This window comes from Coptis chinensis, chromosome 4 (genome assembly GCF_015680905.1).
Source record: "Coptis chinensis isolate HL-2020 chromosome 4, ASM1568090v1, whole genome shotgun sequence".
In the NCBI taxonomy this organism is placed as follows: Eukaryota; Viridiplantae; Streptophyta; class Magnoliopsida; order Ranunculales; family Ranunculaceae; genus Coptis; species Coptis chinensis.
This window is the reverse complement of record NC_141459.1, coordinates 97,083,884-97,098,366: the sequence shown is the minus strand read 5'-3', so window position 1 is coordinate 97,098,366 and position 14,483 is coordinate 97,083,884. Positions and strand designations below refer to the sequence as shown.

The following is a 14,483-nucleotide window of genomic DNA, read 5'->3' as shown; positions in this document are numbered from 1 at the left end:
CTACTACAACAATAAACAAAACGAACGACCTAACAACTCAACAGAAAAGCAAGAACAAAATACAGAGATGCAAGAGCAACAATGACAGAAAACTAACCTGAGAGCTCTAGACGTAGTGTTCTCTGGAAATGAAGCAAGAGATGGCTCTTCAGATTTCCAGGATTGGTTTTATGTGACCGACCCTTCAGTTCCCGATGCACATCATGATTACACCCTAAACTCTAGCCCACACATCTACCAAAGACCTATTTTTTCAAAATCCCGAAAAAAGCGGCGGCACATTTCCCTCCTCAACTGCTCAGATTCTCCCACGTGTCAATCACATGCCTGCTACAATCCAGCACTAGTTTGTTATACAACACGGAACAATCTCTCCAGAACGGTGGATATTTCTGTTCACAAACGCTCACCTCCTCACATATGCTAGACACACACCATCGTTCTTTCTCAGCTGATCACTTCTCCGTATAAAGCGACCTACTGAGATGGGGCTGTGTGAGGGAATAATATTCACATCTAATAAATAGTTGGCACGCGTCCAACATAAGCGGAAATATCCTACCGACCTCATGTCCTCGTCTTCCGAGCTCGCTTCATAAGCAACTCACCTCATGTAGGTGGTCCACTTCAGCTTGTACTACAGGCAATGACATCATCATGCACCCGGTCTAAGATGTTCGTCCTACTTGCTCGCTCCAGAAGGACGCAGGTCGCACGGATGAACTCACGCAGAACGCTTCATCTCATGACATCATCTCTTATCCAGATGCAATCATTACCAAAGCCATACTTATACAATCCATTACCGCAAATTACGAACCAATGTAACCACTCCCCATCATTACGAAATTCTTACCCACACCATTCATACACTCCTTCTCAATCTCAACCATACATCTGTGTTTGTCAGCATACGTGTTGTGTGGATACTCATGATCAACAACTATAAATACCCCCTACATGAACTACGTCAGACCTGATTCAACTCTCCCCCCAGAAGTGAGAGCTTGATACGTAGACAGTTCGCTCAAGAACAAACTTTGTCTTTCCAATCCACAAATTCCCTCTCCTCCATCTTTCACACAGTTGTAAGGGAAAACAAATTAACACCTTTACAGTGTTCATGAGATTTTGCATTTTGGCATGGTTGAAGTGTTTATATTGAAATTATAAAGAACCTAGTGGTGCGCCGAGGTCTTGAAAAGGCCTGAAGCCGCTATCTGAACCCATTCAAGTATAAAGGTTGTGGTTAGGCCCATTCCTATGTTCTTTATATTATGGCCTTTTAAGTTTTAACCTAATTAAGCACGCAACCACGGTCATACTTCTTTCTAGGATTTCCTAAATTTCTAGTGATCAGTATTCGTTTCCATTGCAGTCTTATGTGTATTTAGGAGCAGAATATTGCCCTACTTGTCTTTAGAGTCCTTTATTTGTGTTTTCTTATATAAACACTCAATTTTATGCTAACTATGGCTCATCTCAAACTTGAGGATTTAGAGGTCCGGAGGCAACGTACGCATTTCTATCTTTTAATTTTCTTTGTATTCACTTTCCTCGGATACCCACCTTGCTACATACAACCTTTTTTTTTTGTTAAGGATTTGGTCCATATTTGCTTGTGAAGAAAAAAGAGAGAAGTGGTATATTCACAATATTGTATAGACCATTAATTATTTTGCGGTTGTTATACTGGTTCTGTATTTTTATTTTCACGAACAAGATTTAAGTTATCATACTCGAGTGTGTTTCCTAAAAGATTTGAGACTGCAACACACCCCTTTCAATAATATTTGAAATTATAGGACCATGAAGTTTTTAGTAAAATTATTATGTTTTAATCATCAGCATTCACAACTTTGTAGCTAAACTCAGGTTGATTTTATTCTATACCAACAATGTATGTCTTATTGGAGGACTAATCGTATTCTTATGCATTAAATTTTGCGTTTGCTTATTTCTACCAAGTCTTTTACTATATATATTGATTGTTTGAGGCACATACATGAAAGCGTTGAGGACTCATAATTTCCCGTTGTGAAATTGGTGTACACAATAAATTCTCTATGTAATGCCTCGTCAAAGTAGTGTATATTTGAATTTGTATGTTTCTTTTTTCCTACTAGGTAATGCCGATTGTTTTTGAATTTCTTGATTTGCATTGATTTTTTTAATATTATTTATTTATTTATTATTATTTTTTCTTGTTTAGATTCACTAATATTTTCTCCTAGCCACAGTTTTAACAAACATCATCTCTATGTTCGTCTCTTATTTAAATAATAATTATTGATTCATTATTTTATGATTTTGGTACAGTTTTTTGTCTTGAACCTATATATTTTAATTCATGTATTTTTCACAATTTCAAGAAATAAAACAAAAACAAAAAGTACTTGTGAAAAATTCATCCAACCGAAACAATTTTGACTAATATGATACATTAAACGTGCTTGTCCACAAACATTATACATCACACATGTTTTGGCAATATGTATCCCTAGCATGTATATACACCCTCCTAATGATTTAGTTTCCGATATTAAAAAATAAAATAAAATAAAATAAACTACAAAAAATAATAATAAATATATATATATATATATATATATATATGATTACAAAATATGAATATGATATACGCTCCAGCTAGCCATGAAGGCACAAATTATGTTGTCGTCTTTTATCTTTGGTGCTATCTCTACACGTCTATGAACACCATGTCGCAAAGAATTTTGGCAAAACCTTCTTTGTGTTTGTTACTTTGGAATATTGAAGCAACACAACCACTGTTGACATTGAAAACGTAAACAAAAAACCTATGCAAATTGCAAATATACCAAAATTACCGGGCAGGTAATTAAACCATACTATACAATTGAGAATATTCACTGCAACAGTTAACTACACTTTGAGCAATCCTTTAATTTGCACATCGTAAGGTATATCAACAAATGTTAATTTGCTCTTGTTCGACTCATGACGGCACACCTGACTCATCGATCTCTTACTTCAGCGTAACCGATAAAGTATAAGACATGAAATAAAAAATAGAAAAAGATTTGTGTCAAATTCACTCTACAAAAATTATTTAATTTTGAACATACTTCAACGGACTGAATATGAAATTTTGTAGTTCAAAAGAAACTTAATTCAGGATATATATATATATATATATATATATATATATATATATATATATATATATATATATATATATATATATATATATATAAAAACGGGTGACTACATGCACTTTGGAGGTGCGTGCTTTTCCTAAATTTCATAATTTGATTTGATTTTATGGCTTTGAATTGTTTTTGTTTATTTCATTTTCGTTAACTCATAGTTTTTCTATAATTCCAATTGTTCATCGAGGCGATGTAAACCAACTATCCATTTTAAAGTGTTGCATAATGGTTTTGTCGTCCTCATATTTTAACGTCTCGCATGTTATTGGTGAGATTGAAATCCAACTATTTTAGAGTATGTCTCATCCTATATTTTAACCAGTTAACTCTGTAGTAATATCCAATTCATACTTGTCATAACTTTCCGATCCGTTTTTTAATTCTTGTAAGCTATCAATTAAGGAATTAAAATATCCATGAAAAAGCCTCATTGAACTGTTGATCATCTCTATAAGAACTTCTCAATAAACTTGTTATTTGTTATTTTGATTTTTTCGTAGACTTGTCTTTTAATAAATTGCTTTTGGAAAAATGGTAGAAACCTTAAATAATTTGCTAATTTTATTTTAGTATTTTAGATAGTCTAAATCTTTGGCATATAGTGTAATACCCCAGCCCGTGTGGGAATATACTGCATCGCCTAGCCCGTGAAGCGAGGTTGAAACAGGTACTTGGAAAGGTGCCTAGCCCGTGGGGCAAGGGTTGCCTCATGTATGAATTCTAGCATCTATGAAGTTGTTTGAGATCTGAGACATAAGTAATTCATCCGCCAAATCCCAACATAAAGATTTTTTTTTCCGGATTTATGGATTCATGGAAACTATGTAGTGAAGTTTGCTCATGTAGGAGTAGTCATAGGATGGGTGGCCTCCTGAAAACTTGTTGTCGGTGTCAAAAAACCTCACACTGTGGTGACTATGTGGGAACAATCAATGTGTAGGATTTTTTATTCCTTAAATATCAACTTTGATAATAAAAAAAAAAAATTGAAAATTTTGATTGAACTGAGTTCTTTATTTTAATTTTTGAAATATTGCTAAAAGCATTAATTAATTTGATATTATTGGAAAATTATTTTTTAATTACCTAATTAAACCATTATTTATTGATTTGCGAAATTAATAAAAAAAATTAACTATCATTATTTATTGATTTAATAAATTAATGAAAAATTTTAATTACCAATTAAACCATTATTTATTGATTTGCTTAATTAATAACAAATTTTAACTATCATTATTTATTGATTTAATAAATAAAAGTCTTAATTACTATTATTTGATTTGGTAAATTAATGGGAAGTCTTAATTACCATCAAACTCCAACACGTGGCGGAACGGTGGCCCTCGATTTATACCCGCTCATATTGAATCCCAGCCGTAGGTCATAAAACTTCCCTCCCTTGTTATATTAGATATTTTGGTTTCAAATAGTGCTTTCTAACGTCGATTCATATTGTGCCTATAGATGAAGCTTATTCCGAACTTTAAGTTCTTCAATTTTCTTAAGAATGGCAAAAAATCATTTGCTCGTGACATTGATAATGGCTCGAGTGTCAATAGGTCTTCCTGTTCAAGAGCTAGAATTAAGATATCTGCAAGACTTGAGCAGAAATCCAAAGGCAATTGAACTTGATATCGATAGTTTGGATACCATCTTTGAAGTGAAGGGTTCAAGACTTCAAGGGAATTCCAACTAACCGGCAGATTCTTCTCTTCCTGGGGAAAGAACTCAAAGATAGGCAGACTTTAGCTGCTTATATGATCGATAACTTTTCCACGTACTCTTTTCGTAATCTTCCATCAAGAAGATCCTTTGCAGATAAATGTAACTATTCAAGAAGGCGAGGAACCCATCAAACTAAACGTCAAAAGTTGCCACACCATCAAGGATGTCAAATGCGTGATTGAGAGCATGGGGGTGCCAACTTATGAGATGAGGAACTGCCACTGTAGGAAGGCACGAGAGGACAGGATCTCAATTTATGAGAAGAGACTCCACATTGATGGAAAAAAACTGGAGGACAATGTGACGTTAGCAGAATACAAGATCGTGCAAGAACAAGGACCGCCTGCCAAGGAACAAAGGCTCACCTACCGTGGGAAGCAGCTTGAAGATCATCACACTATTGCTGAATCCAATATCGAGAATGAGGCCGATCTTCGCTTGTTCCTTCGTCTGAACATGGTCTGTAAACTGTGCCTCCGTACTGGTTGTGCACCTATATAAATTATTTATTTATTTTTTCGTTAATGAGGTAACAAAGTTAACTTGTAATATTCTGAGTGAGTTAAAAGTAGGAGTCGATTTGAGCGGTCATCTGTAATTTTCCGCTTGAATTCTGGTTTCTTAAAAGTCTTTCTTATGCAATATGTAGTATAGTCACAAATTCGGAATTCATTGTTAATTAATTCGGAAAGGATGAAATCGTTAATTCGTACAAATTTCGTTTAAGAAATTGGAAAAAATCGGAAATATTATAAATAATTAAAACATAAAATAGTATGCAGTGTGTGATTGTACATCATGTCAGGATTACTTCGAGCATATATCAAATTCAAAATTTGTAAATACATATGTAAAATATTAAAATATTTGCAATTCATAAAATAAAATATTAAAATAAATAAATGGAAAACGGAAGAAAAAATAGAAATTCGCTAAAAATTAGTAAATATCGAGAATTAGGTGGCTTTTATCGTTTTTACTGTTTATTCGTTTAAAATTTAGTAACCAGTCAATTCGGAGACTTTTTACGTTTTTTTTTTAAATTGGAAATTTTTGTGACTATGATGTATAGTTTGGGAATATCTCAATATAACCAATTGGCATGGAAACCAAGGACCAAAATATCGATATCGGTGAATATATCAGTGTATCCAAAAACCAATATATATTGGATATACTTATTTTTTTGTGACCAGTCCAAACTATTTAAAATATCGGATATATCGGAAATATAATATCATAAATATATCATAAATATATTGGAAATATCATATTTATATTAAAAAAAATGGTCAAAAAATCAAATGATATATATCATAAATATCGTATATATCAATTATATCGGCGATATAAAATTTTATATCATAAATTCCGATATATCTCGGAAAAAAGGGTTCAATATTTGGTGGATATATATCGAAAATATTGATGTTGGTGTACCAAAAAAACGATATATATCAAATATATCGGCGATATTTTGGTCTTTAATGGAAACTACTACACCCAAACTTGATCCAAGACGGATATCCAATTGACTGAAAATCACGTTTTATTATTTCATAAATGGCAGTTCTCATTGCTGAAAAGCTAATACGAGTTTAAGGATTGTGAGCTCTTGAACTTTATGCTTACAAAAATCCAAGCATTAACACGAGAATCATCACACACTGAACCGGAAGTGAGAATGAACTATTTTTATAATTGACAAGTCGTGGGAAAGCAAGACAGTCAATTGAATTCATAACCTTCTATATTACCTTTATACCCTCCCAAGGTATACCCGTTATACCCGTATAGCTTATTACATTCTATATGAATTTGAACAATATTTAAAATAAATGAAGAATATAGTATGGGCAAAAGTGGAAACTGATATTGTAGCTCGACCAGTTTTCTTAATATACAAGTATACGAACCGTGCTACGCATCGTCGTTTGTTTTTTTTAATTATTTGTTTTAAAAGTCTTAAAACCCGTCATTTAGTTACTATAGTTTCTTTAGATTCTAATATAATTGTAATTATATAGGGGAGTATAAGATAACTATGTTATTGAAGTGATATTAGAAAGGTTTTTCTAAATTATTAATAAAAGAAAGCTTGTTCTAATTTCAGTGAGAGAAATGGAGGATGATTATATAATTTAAGTGATATTAGAGAGATTCTTTTAAATTATTAATAAAGAGGGGGCTTGTTTTAATTTGTATGAGGAAAGTGTTTCTAAATTGAACAAATAGAGAGATCACAAATTGACTACTCGATTGTAGAGAGAGAGTTCCATAAAACCCAGCTATCATATAGTGTGTAGAAAAGTATTTTTTAATTTCTCTACAATGGAAAAATAAAAAGGAAAATATTATTTTAGTTATCTCTATACACGTGGCCCACTAAGAGCGCTGGTAGTTTTTACCAGCAAATTCGCTGGTGAAGTGGTGAACAAATTCGGACTCTGGAAACACCGAAACAGTATGGATAGTTTGAAAAAAGTCAGTCAGAGATGAAACTATTAAGGAATTAGAAGAAAGGTCCATTAAATGAGTAGTGTTGCTCATAGCCAAATATTGGCACCATTAATATTTTTGACATTCCATAGAAATTTGATCCAAGTAATTACATTTAATTTCATCTTGGCCAATTGTGATTTCAAATCTAAAATACTTCACCCATTTTTAGCAGCCAATACAATTAAGAAGCGTAAGGTTAAGGATTGACTCATTTTTGATATCATAGTCCTCAAGGGTGTACTCCGCTTGTAGCTTCTTCCCTGCATATGCTAGTGCCAAACGATCCGTTTTGATTGGTATCTCAGTTATATCTTGAATCTTTTTCATCACATTTTTAACAGTCTCATAACTATCCACCTCGAGCACAATTGTCCTGCCATTGAGTGTCCTCACAAATATCACCATGCCAAGGAATGAGACCAGTTCCAATATTGACAAGTTCCGTATATTGTAGTCTTTCAGTGTCCTGTCATTTTCCAACTTCTTCATACCAAAGTACAATTTGTTCTGGTTTGCTGGGACTTCCGTAGTTGTCTCAATCATGATCATGACATTCTCGACAGTGTCTAATTGCTCCACTTCAAGCTCAATCGTTTTTCCTGTTGTTGAACGAACAAAAATTTCCATTACATCTCTTGCACTGTCTGCCACTTGTAAGATTGATCCTGTACAAATCCCATAACTTGCCAAAGTCTTGTTATCATGGAGTTGTTTTCCATTGTAAATGAGGCTCATCCCATCCATTGTGCATTGCTTCTTGTAATGAAGTTTGTTCTTGACATTATGGATAGTATCCCATCCATTTACATCAAGTGTATATACATATTGACGCCATTGTAATTTTACATGTATCACCATAGACGTTGCAGGGCTGAGAAGCAAATGCAGGGTAGAACCATATTGGATGCCATATTCTTTCAAATCTTCCCCATCATTGAGATGCCTCCCGTTGAAAAATAACTCTAATTGGTTTTCTGGAACACCCTCTATTTCGAATAACTTAGCTTTGACATCCTCAGTTGTGTCAAGTCTATCCATTTCAAGGGAAATGGTCTTTGTTACCTTCAAATAAACTTTCATCTGCAATTACATGAAAACGACATAGAAGAAATATCACAGATAACACCAACATTCAAAACAACTTGCCCACAAATATGAAATGTGACCTCTGTGTGTGTGGGTGGGTGTGTTGTGTATTAGAGAATAATGAGGACCTGTTCAGAACTTGAAACTGTCATTGTAATAGTATATGATGAAGACGGTGAACAAGATCAAAGAGATTGAATTGCCGAGGGACTAAATTTTGTGAAGGAGAACTGAAGATCAAACAATTGGAACTGGAACTCAAACATTGGAAGTTGTAGAAATTAATTAGTCATACCTTTTATGACATTTGTTTAGGAAATTGTAGTCTACGTCTACCATGGTTATCGTTTTGAAAACTGACGCTAACAAAGGTACCTGAAGAAAATATTTACATCCATTTTAAGTACTTTTTTTCTAGTCAAGCCATTAAACTGTCCATCACAAATTCACAACCATCAACTGCGATCATTACAAGGTATGTGAATTCGTAGTATACCACTGGTATCAAGGATTTTCTTTTTCCAGAAAGCTGGGCTTGACTAACACATCATTTGGATAAATTGGAAATGTTGGAGCTTCAAGGAAATTAACTAAACAGTCGGAACAAACATACCTGTTTTCCTCAGTTTAATTTACACCAACGCAAATTGACGAATAAATCTGGAACTATTTTACAATTTGTTCTAATTCACAAACAATCAGAAGAGCAATTCTATATTTCATAATTTTTTTTCCCACAATCATAACAATTTGATAACATTTCCCTAGATTTTTTTTTTTTAAACTCAGAGACATGGAGCCCTTTCACATTACATACCTCTTTAAAAATGCCAACTAATTGTAATGTAATCCACAAAACTACACATGTAACATATTAATAACATGAATCATGACAAATAGAAGTATATGAGTGTAACACATACATATAACGTGAAAAATGGAAAATGTATTATGTGCTTGCTTGACTTGCTGTCTGTGAAACCATCACCCTTAAACGACTGGCTATTTCAGTGAAAGATGGTCGAGCAACAGGATCATGAGCCCAACACTGTTCCATCAACTGTCTCCATTGCGAGTCACAGAAACTGGGCACTGGTGGTCTAAGTGTGTTACTTAAAATACCATCTGCATATGAAGAGAAAGAGTCAGTATGAAGATGCTCATCTACAAGTTCTTAAAAGGCCAATATGTCTACAAGAAGAAATACGAGATGCTCATCTAGAAGACAAAACAGTTCCAGCGTCAAACTGTATACCTCAACAGACAAATTTCTCTTACGAGTAAAGAACGATATTCTGATATTAATAACTTTAAACCAGCCAAAACAGGGAAAGGACCAATATATGAGCACTATGGCCTATTATTGGTTGATTTATATTGGCTTTCTCATTAATCCCGCTTATTTGATGGTCTTGACTTCTTGAACAATAAAAAATGTAAAATTCATAAAATCAACCAACAGATGATTGTAGCCGTCCTGTCTCAAGTTCCTTATTAGCGTATTCACTACTTAAGAATGGATTGTTTATTAACCTGTCAACCCTACCCCACCAATTAAACGTCCCAAAATACTCGTAAACCAGCACATTAAAGGAAGCTGAAGAACATACCTACTATTGTCCCAATGAGCATGTTTGGATAAGGTTCCTCACCCGTGAGAATCTCCCATAGTACAATTCCAAAAGAGAACACATCAACTTGCCAATGAACAATAACCATTCTTTCCACCATTAGCCTATGCAGTTAAAAGCACAGGCAGGCTAAGCGGGAGCCTAGACACACTTTTGAGTACATAGCCATTAACAGACCCAGTGCTACAGCACCATGTTGAGAATAGAGGATACAAAGTGCCATACTGACACAAAATGACTGGATATAAGATTATCTTTGTAGGCCTAATGAAAGAGTAAACATACAAATTACAATGTGGCAGCTCACCTTTTCAGAAATGTTCCGGCTGCTGCCATTCACTAGCTCTGGGGCCATCCATTGTAAGGTTCCCCTCGTGCAACCATAAACAAGGGTAGTTCCTTTTCTTTTTGACCAACCAAAACCCCCTACCTGTTAAAAAGCATATTTATTTGTTCAAATGTGTCGATTGTTTTATGGCATCTATGCATCAGCATAGGAAAAGTACGAGAAATGAGTATACAATGGATTATAATAATAACAAGAGTACTCATGCAGCTCCAATATCTTTTATTTAGGGCAAGTTTGAATCACCACGGAAATTCACCTTTATTGGAAAAATACATGGTTTGCTCAGATACTGAAGAGTGTAGGAGCATATTAATCTTCAGGTGTGGGAAAGTTTGGTTGAGATTATACATCTTTCGAACGAAAAAATCCCTGCTTCAGATAAGATAACACAGCCGCATAGCCTCTCCACTAACAGTCTAACAGTGGTTCCCAAGGTAATTGATAATGCTGGGAATCCAAGTCAAAACCAATTGGCATGGAGCAGCCCCACAAATTATATATTGTCATCCAAAGATTAAGGATTTAGACAGGCTTTCTCTTAAACGGACATGTCCATTTACGGGATTAGATATCCAGCACGGGATTATAAATCTCAACACGGCCCCCTCATGTGTTGCGTATCTTGAGCCATACACGTGAATACTTGGGGCCAGAGAAATAGCCTGCTATGATACCATGATAGATTTGGGCATCCAAATCTAAACCAATTAGCAATGAGTGGAGCGGCCTAGGATTTATATATTGTTATGAGAGGCTTTAGATATCCGATAGGGAGTGGCGCGGGAATATATGAGATTACACTCTTTTAGGTTGTACAAACCAAAATGCCTCTGCTAAAAGTGGTCCCAACGTAGTACTTCCCGTGGTGAACCAAACACATTAGAATTTTAGAGCTTACAAGAGCTTTTTCTTAAGAACATAATAATTACCTTGCAAATAGGTCGTTGAGAATCTTTCAGGTTCACAAGAAAATTCTCACATTTCAAATCAAAATGCACAACATTTTGAGAATGCAAATATTCCACCCCAGAAGCTGCATCCATAGCAATAATGAGTTGCTCACGACGGTCGATGTACCTGAAATTTAAACACATAAACAAAAAAGTAATGGGGGGTGAAATCAGAGATAAATCCCGATATCAGAGACAATACCTGTCCTTGTGTAGTAAAATATGTCTAACAGAACAATCAACCAAGAATTCTGTTACATTAGCTATTGTACTCCCTGGGCCGTCTTGCACAACACCATAAAATGCCAACACATTCGGATGGTGAAGCCTTGAGCGGATTTCAGCTTCTATCCAAAACTCCATGACCTAAGAAGAGGATTGCTATATATTGTTGGTAAAACCTTTGGGTGATGATACCAGATGTTTGAAGATAGAAATTTCAGTCTAAGACTAGATTCTTTTCAGTGAAGCTGGAATCCTCAACAAATGAACATAACATAACACATGAAATACTCACCAATCTCTCCCTGGATTGACCAGTGAAGCTTCTCTCTCCTATTCTCTTAATCGCAACATTTATGTCTCCCCAAATTCCATGATAGACAGATTCAAATTTATTAGAACCAAGTTCCTCCCGCACTTCAAGATCTTCATTCCTTATGATCTATAATGGACCCTCAAATTCTCAAAATTAACGCATTTCAAAGAACTAACTTCAATAATGCATGATAATAACTAGTTTCAAGTTTCAACTGCAGTTAAGAGGATTTAAAATCTAATGTAAGTAGATCTAGCATAACTTCTTGGAAGTAATATTATTCTTCAGATATTACAGTACTACTTGATATCAATACTATGTATTAATAATTAATTATAAGGTCTCGCCTTCATTTAAAGCAACACCAAAATAAACTCATTACAAATGCAAATAAAGAGAAAGTTGGGGATAAGAACTCACTATAGTTCAGTCATGAACAATCATACTGAAGAACCATACCTGGTAACTAGTATTATCAAAATCTTCTGGAGTAGAATCCACAAGAGATTCACCAAAATCAGTTCCATCTATGTACAATGAATTAATGCCAGAGTCATCCGTAGTCAATCTTACATATGAAAATTGAAAATCACGAGGGAACTGGTCGTTGATGTCAATAAGAATTTCTCCATGCTCTGGAGTGGAACTCTTGGCAACAGAGTATTCAACTTGAGGAACATCTTTCACAGAGGCCCCTACCTGAACAGAAAACTTTAAATGCTCATTGACATCATTTACCATGTGAGAAATTGCAAGTAATCTCATCCCAATGAAGCTCAGGTAGATGAAGTGTCTATTACTTCATGGTAATGAATAGTTTCAACTGCAGGTGACAGGCTTTATAACTAAGATCAAGTATAACTCTTTGGAAGTGGAATATGAATAAGTTCTCAGTATTGAGCATTCTTGTAGATATAAAGACCTTTTCATCAACTGTAGAACCCTGAAGAGGTTGTCTCAAAGTGCGAGTGAACGCAAATTCCTTATCGGTCGAATCCTCTTCATGTAGGCTGAAAAAATAATGGAAAGGGTAAGAGAGTTCTATTAATGTAATAGTTTTTACTTTATACTAATGTCAAAGCATCAGGTTACTACATCTCTAACTCTAAGAGCAACACCAACGGTCTTGGCCCAACTATCCTGACCTCCAATGTTATCTCACATCTCATCATCTCAACACTGGGTGCGAGGAGAAGATTGATCTAAAAGGAGATAAGATTCCATAGAGTCGCGACTGTTATAATTATGTGTGATGGATATTTAAATTTATTTGTACAAACAATACGCAACAACGTATGTCGTCTCATGATAGCTATGATTGTGTGCAAATATTGCAGCAATTTTGGTTAAGGAATGGCAAAGAATTTTTCACATACCAGTGGAGGGTTGTTTTCTGAAGTTTGCATCTTCACAATTCCAAGGCACCATTGATGATGCTATATTGCTCTTCGTGAAATTAAATGTGTTTGTTATTTGGTCAGATAGCATTAAACTACATTGATTAGTAATTAAACTTGAGAAATGTTTGATGTTCAAGCTAAATTGAGCATCCAACGCCAAATTTAAAAAAAAGAAATCCCGAGTTGTGATAAGTACCTTTTATTAAAGTCGGGTGAAACTACTGAGGGTACTGCACGACCACGAGTACTTGTGGAATCACCACTCATGCTGCTTTCACTGGAAGAAGAGTCATAATACGGAAATGGATTCATACGTAGCGGCTGAAGCTTAATTACACCCTCGAGCATCTTCACCACATCGCTCATTAAAGGTCTTTCTTGTGGATGACTTTGAGAACATAGTAACGCAACCATAGATAATCTTTTTGCTTGCTCTTAATCATTCTCACCGATGCTACATTCTGTAAGAATTTCGCCGAGTTGTCCCTTCTCAAAGTATCCCCAAAATTGTCCTGGAAACCAATTTTGGTCTTCGTGATTCCTTTTCCTCAAGATTTCAAACAACATCATTCCAAAGCTGTAAACATCGCATTTATACGTTATTGCTTTTGCTCCCAAGCAAACCTCCGGAGCAGCGTAACCCTCTGTCCCTCTGAATCTGCTCTGTGCGACTTAACTTACATTCATGTTACAAAGTTTGGCCAATCCAAAATCTGTAATCTTAGGAGAAAGATTTGAGTCAAGCAACACATTCGTGGCCTTTATATCATGGTGAATTATTATCGGCCTGCAATTCTCGTGCAAGTAAGAGAGTCCCTTTGCTACTTCAATAGCAATGACATATAAGTCTATCCACTCTACCCTTAGGTAGTTCTCATACAAAACCTTATCCAGTGATCCATTCTCCATGTACTCATAAACAAGCGCCTTTATGTTGTCATCATAGCAAAATCCATACAGTTTAATTAGGTTGTGATGGTAAGTTCTTCCCATTGTGCTCACTTCAGCTATAAATTGTTGTCTCGTTACACCCTGCTTTTGCTTTACATCTGGCATGTTGTTTTTCAAAACCTTAACAACAATTTTGCTTTGATCATTGGAAATTGAC

General features: G+C 34.9%; 2 protein-coding genes across 5 annotated transcripts; both read right to left on the bottom strand.

Annotated features, from left to right (window-relative positions):
- Window positions 1–7,586: 7,586 nt before the first annotated feature.
- LOC147505986 (polyubiquitin-like) lies at window positions 7,587–8,659 on the bottom strand. The gene is made up of 2 exons (XM_086605667.1): window positions 8,636–8,659; window positions 7,587–8,501 (listed from the first exon to the last, which is right to left on the bottom strand). Exons 1-2 carry the CDS (start codon window positions 8,657–8,659, stop codon window positions 7,587–7,589), a joined length of 939 nt encoding a protein of 312 aa, XP_086461793.1.
- A 650-nt stretch (window positions 8,660–9,309) lies between these two features.
- LOC147505985 (RAF-like serine/threonine-protein kinase 20) lies at window positions 9,310–14,454 on the bottom strand. 4 transcript variants are annotated; one of them, XM_086558348.1, is made up of 9 exons: window positions 13,572–14,454; window positions 13,352–13,421; window positions 12,435–12,985; window positions 11,955–12,101; window positions 11,640–11,803; window positions 11,417–11,564; window positions 10,446–10,568; window positions 10,118–10,205; window positions 9,310–9,632 (listed from the first exon to the last, which is right to left on the bottom strand). In XM_086558348.1, exons 3-9 carry the CDS (start codon window positions 12,738–12,740, stop codon window positions 9,457–9,459), a joined length of 1,152 nt encoding a protein of 383 aa, XP_086414474.1. In that variant the 5' UTR covers window positions 12,741–12,985; window positions 13,352–13,421; window positions 13,572–14,454; the 3' UTR covers window positions 9,310–9,456. The 4 variants fall into 4 exon arrangements, 3 of the variants coding, with proteins under 3 accessions (XP_086414474.1, XP_086414473.1, XP_086414475.1); XR_015193542.1 differs by lacking the exon at window positions 13,352–13,421 and having other exon boundaries at window positions 10,118–10,362; XM_086558347.1 differs by lacking the exon at window positions 13,352–13,421.
- Window positions 14,455–14,483: the final 29 nt, after the last annotated feature.